At 36.8% G+C, this 5,170-nt stretch overlaps 1 protein-coding gene across 1 annotated transcript; it reads left to right on the top strand.

The window, feature by feature from the left end:
* Nucleotides 1-2,276: 2,276 nt before the first annotated feature.
* LOC112721197 (uncharacterized) lies at nt 2,277-2,786 on the top strand. Its single transcript, XM_025772270.1, has 2 exons — nt 2,277-2,577; nt 2,626-2,786. Exons 1-2 carry the CDS (start codon nt 2,277-2,279, stop codon nt 2,784-2,786), a joined length of 462 nt encoding a protein of 153 aa, XP_025628055.1.
* Nucleotides 2,787-5,170: the final 2,384 nt, after the last annotated feature.

Genomic DNA, 5,170 nt, shown 5'->3' with positions numbered 1-5,170 from the left:
TAGCCACGTAACCCTAAACCCGGATTCCTAAGCCATCAAAACCTTAACCGTCATCCCTAACTGAAATTTGAAAAAATTTATGTTCCATATGAACTCTTTACAATACTGGCAGGTAAAGAAGTTTTGTAAACTACTGTTCTTGTTATTAGCAACCCTAAAACTAATTTAAAAAAAATACTAACAAAAAATTAATATTCTTTTGACGACATAAACATACCATATATATAGCATCATCTTTGATCGTGCAACACTAAACACCAAACCGCATGAACCATGAGCCATCGACCATGTCCTCACCCTCTCCGTTCCAATTGGAACTGAATAATGACACCAGTTCCCCAGGAACTTTATTAAATTCCATAATGAATACATTAATGTCAATTATCCGTTTTCACAACCTTCAACAAACACTTACAACCCTTTCGGCTACCACATTTATGATAGAAACTTGTGTGCTGTTCGATTTACTCCGTATTAAGTGTTACACTTCAATCTCTAAATTAGTTTCAACCAAACGTGGAATGACTTTAAATTTAACTTTAATTGCATGCAGTGCACTGTCAAACATCAAATTAACGCTAAGCTTGAAGACTATTTATGCAATGAAAAAACTATATCATATTCGAAACTGCATGTAACGATAATTTTCATTTTTCTTGTGTGCCAACCCTTGTAAACCATGCATAAAGAAATAGATTGTAACTATTACATAACAACGTAATAAGAAGATAAATGTCAGAGTCACGATCCAAAAAGTTGCATAATAAACACTTCACCAGAAACCCTAAAACCGTCAACCATGAACCCTAACCAAGAAACCCCAAACCCCATAAACAGTAAACCGTAAGCCCAAAACCAAACCAACATTATGGACGGCCGTCCAAGGTTTCCCAAGCATTCAGCCGCTCCCTCAGCCGAGCGTTCTCAGTCTCCAGTTCAGCGACATGGGAGTCCACGGACAGACTGGAGACCCGCTGCAACTCCATAAGACGATCCCTGCAACTCTGAGCCATGTCGTAATTGAAGTCCCAGATCTCCTTCCCGGACTCTCCAACAACCGCGTGCAGAGATGATAAAGCGGCATCTTGCCTGGCCATGCGTTCGTCGGCTGAAAACCTACCAAATGCCACAAAGTTGACTCCATCCGGTGGTCCCTCCACATGAACCATATACCCATAATAGCGCTCGCCCTGGACGTGTATGCAATCACAGGGCACAAACACTGGAGGCTCTGTCTTAAGGGCGTTGCATGCCCTGCGCAGCATCTGCTCAAGGTCCTCCATGATGACATACTTGACAGGATTCACCGTGGGGACAACCTCTGAACGTTGAAATGCGAGAAAACAATATCAATAAGTAAACCTCAACCATAACTGGGAAAAAATATAATGTAAAACTGCCTACCATCGTCGCGGAGAGGGGCGTCAGGACCAATTCCTCCGGAAGAACTACTTCCATCACCAACGCTGGGGGTTGACATTGTTCCAACCCAATAAACAGCGATTCACTCACAACAGGATGTAACAACCTTCAATCTTATTCACAAATTCCTCAGCGAAGTTATCTCAAACATCAAACTTATTTATATATGACATGCCTCATCACCTTCTCCAATCCAATTATGTATACACAGTTTTCTCATTGGGCAGTCACACCGCTTCCCTAGGGCTTTAAATTCCATAATAAATGCATTAAGCTCACGTATCCATTTTTCCCACCTTCCACCATAAGTTCAAGCCTTTTTTACCTCACATTAAACGCATCACATTCTCTCTTCTCTATGTGATACACGAAACAATTTTCAAAAACACAAAATTCACATACATGATATTAAAAGCCTTATCTACGCAGATTACATACAAAATTAATTATTCATATATTAAACGTCAAAATATTTGCCCGAACGTTTAACATTATTCTGACTACACGTGGAATAATCTATACTACTCCAAGTTTCAAAAAGTATAGATAACTAACAACTTTTTTTTAACAACGTGTGAACAATGTAAAATAATAAGATTAATAGAGTAAATTTAATTAATAGCATTCCCCATACACTTTTCGGGTTTCACTTTAATATAGTTACGCTTACTCTAACGTTTAATATTACGCATACATTACTCAGAACCTATCTGCTACACTCGAGTTCAGGATTCTAACAGGATCGGTGGACTTATAAATATGGAGGCACACTCCTTTGTCACACTCCAATTCCTAAACTCTAAACACATATCCCCATCCCCATCGAAATACGAACCAACAAGAAAAAACTGAAAATGACAATCGACCGTTTCTCAAATATCGCCTTCCTTCCGAACGACATTTGGGTGGCAATAATCATTCAAGTTGCGTCAAACTCCATTCGCGACGTGTGCAGTCTCAGAATGACCTGTAAGGCTGCACGAGATGCGGGAGAGGCCGATATTATTCACCGCAGTGTTTTCATCCCACCACCGCATGCCACGCCGTGGTGGTGGTGCCTCAACCCGGAGGCAAGGAGATTCTTGGATCGCTGCATGGCAGCTGGCAATCCAGAGCTTCTGTTTCGGGAGGCGCTTCGGGAACTATTCATCAGATGTAACGAAAACGTTGGCATCTAGATGCTGAATAGTGCAACAAGTACAGGCCATGTAGCAGCCAAATACGCACTGTCGATGACATTGCTGCTTCGCAGGGACGACAACAACAGAAAACAAAAAGGGCTGGAACTGTATCGCGAGCTTGATGCGGTTGGTTCACTCGCTGATTATAACGCAATGCGTTTTTCAATTCTGACAATCTCGTAGCCAGGTGAGGTCCAAATGCCCCGTATAGAAGAACAAGACATGGTGTGTGCCTCACCCAGGTGCTCCACAAGGGGCCACATGCCTCTTCTATATGACTATCGCAGACGTGCAGTAGAGCGAAACTCCGTCCATGCTTTCGGAGGGGCCGCTCATATCCCCTACATCCAATGTCGCGCGGACTACGACCTGCTAGTCTTCATCAACCTCCCATGAGTTGCTTGTCTTCGTCAACCTCCCATGACTTGGGTTCCCATCTCTACTTAATGTTCTGCTGTTTACACTTTTCCTGGACAAGTTCTGTACCAAATAATTCGATATTGACAAAAAATTTCTTTAACTAATGAACATGATTTAGTTTGGTGGATGTTATCATGTTTGGAGTTATAAAATTCAGTATAATTTTAGCAATAAAAAAAACACTAGTATCGTTTAAAACCCAATTGATTTTGCAACAATTAAACTTAACATTGGATGTTTATTCATCAGATCAATAACAAATTTTTTTTCACAAACTACAAACCTATTAATTACAACTTGTAAATTATACGTTGAATAAATGATGAACATAATTACTATAGCAAATCTAATATGCTCTACTACTATATAAATTATTAAGTTACTGAATACAACTTAATTACATATTAATTTTATATTTCATTTGTTATAATTATTTATTGAAATTTATATTTTATTTCCTAATTTTTATTTACTATACTATCTTCTTTTTCTCGCTATATTCTTTAGGTAAGATCTATTAATGTTTTCAGATATTATGTACTCATATATACACTCTAATATTATTAACTTAAAAGATTACATATATTTATTTCTTTTGTTGAGTTATTTAAAGACTATATTTAACCGTTTTAGAAAAATAATACCAGAATCTCTATTTAAAATAAGATGAATATATTTATTTATAATATAAAATTTATATTCATTTTAAACTAATACGATTATGTTAATTTGAATAAAAATTTCTTAAAATCATAAAAATATTATGTCCTTTCAATTCTTTTAACCTCCTATTTTTGACATAATTTACGAATAATTTAATATCAATCTAACAATAAAATAAATTTAAATTCAAATTAGAATTTAGCCCAAATAGAATCTAATGCTGATTCTTTTCTCTCGCCTGAGGCTAAGTTTTTGCTGTATATTATAAATAGAGAGAAAGGATATAGAAAGAAAAGAAAGAGAAGTAAAAAAATTGCATAGATTTTTTTTCTCTAGAAATGATTTGTTGAAAAGAATACAAGAAGCAAACAAATGTTTCGGAAGGACAATTTTACCTATATATTTTAAATTAAATACAAAAAGGTTAAGGGGTAATATTGGAAGTACATAGAGGGATTTAGTTTTCTCTCCATTTTCTCTCCATTCTTGGAAGGAAAATAAATTCTTCAGTCCCATCAAGTATTTTCCATCCAATTTCCTTCCTCTCCCATGCGTCTCCCCACAAATTATAAGAAACTGAAGAGAATTATGGCAACAACATGACTAAAATTACACATTTATCCATAATCTTAAATAAATTATAATTTATGTATAACATATAAAAGAGTATAAAATGATTTTATACTATTTTAATTTTCTTTCTTACTTTTTTTCCATCCAAAGAAAACAAATTTTTCTCTATATTATATTCCATCCGTTTTTTCATCTATGACAGTACAAAACTAAAAAACAACTTATAATTTGTATATGTCAACGTAAATAAACTATAAAAGCAAATAATATTCAAAAGTTATAATCACTTGTTCTTTTATAACCACTCGATTTTTTTATATATTGGTTCAACCAGAATCCTGTCCTTCATCAAACCAGGATTAGGCTAGTTTCTGCTCCTTGCAAAATGACACATGTGAGCCCCACATTCGATCACTTTCCAACCGTTGGAAATTTTACAGTTGCACAAATTGAATTTCGTGTTCAAATCACAAGAGCCATCCTCGTTTGGTTTAAAAACCACCAAATCCAACCTCCCATCTTAAACAAACTCAACACAGCTCTCCCTTCGAATCTCAACATGGTCCGTGCCAACAAGAAATACTATGTTGTTTTCCGTGGGAGGGTCCTTGGTATCTATAGTTCCTGGCCGACCTGTCATAGCCAAGTTAATGAATTTAGCGGCAACCTCCACAAGTCTTAGGAAACCTTCGACGAAGCTCGTATGGCGTTCGAACAATTCCTATGTGCCAGATGATTACAGAGTCAGCTCACCAACAATGGTCCTCTACTGCATCAAATTCATCCAACAACTATTCAGCAGAACCCATCACCGATTCTTGACCAACTACTCTCTTTCGAGGAAGGCATACATGGTCATCGTCCAACGGAACAAGGAGACAACCACCCAATTGTCCGTCAACACAACCAAT

This window comes from Arachis hypogaea, chromosome 11, assembly GCF_003086295.3.
Source record: "Arachis hypogaea cultivar Tifrunner chromosome 11, arahy.Tifrunner.gnm2.J5K5, whole genome shotgun sequence".
Lineage (NCBI taxonomy): Eukaryota > Viridiplantae > Streptophyta > Magnoliopsida > Fabales > Fabaceae > Arachis > Arachis hypogaea.
Note: the sequence above shows the minus strand (reverse complement) of the source record. Positions and strands in the feature narration are given on the sequence as shown.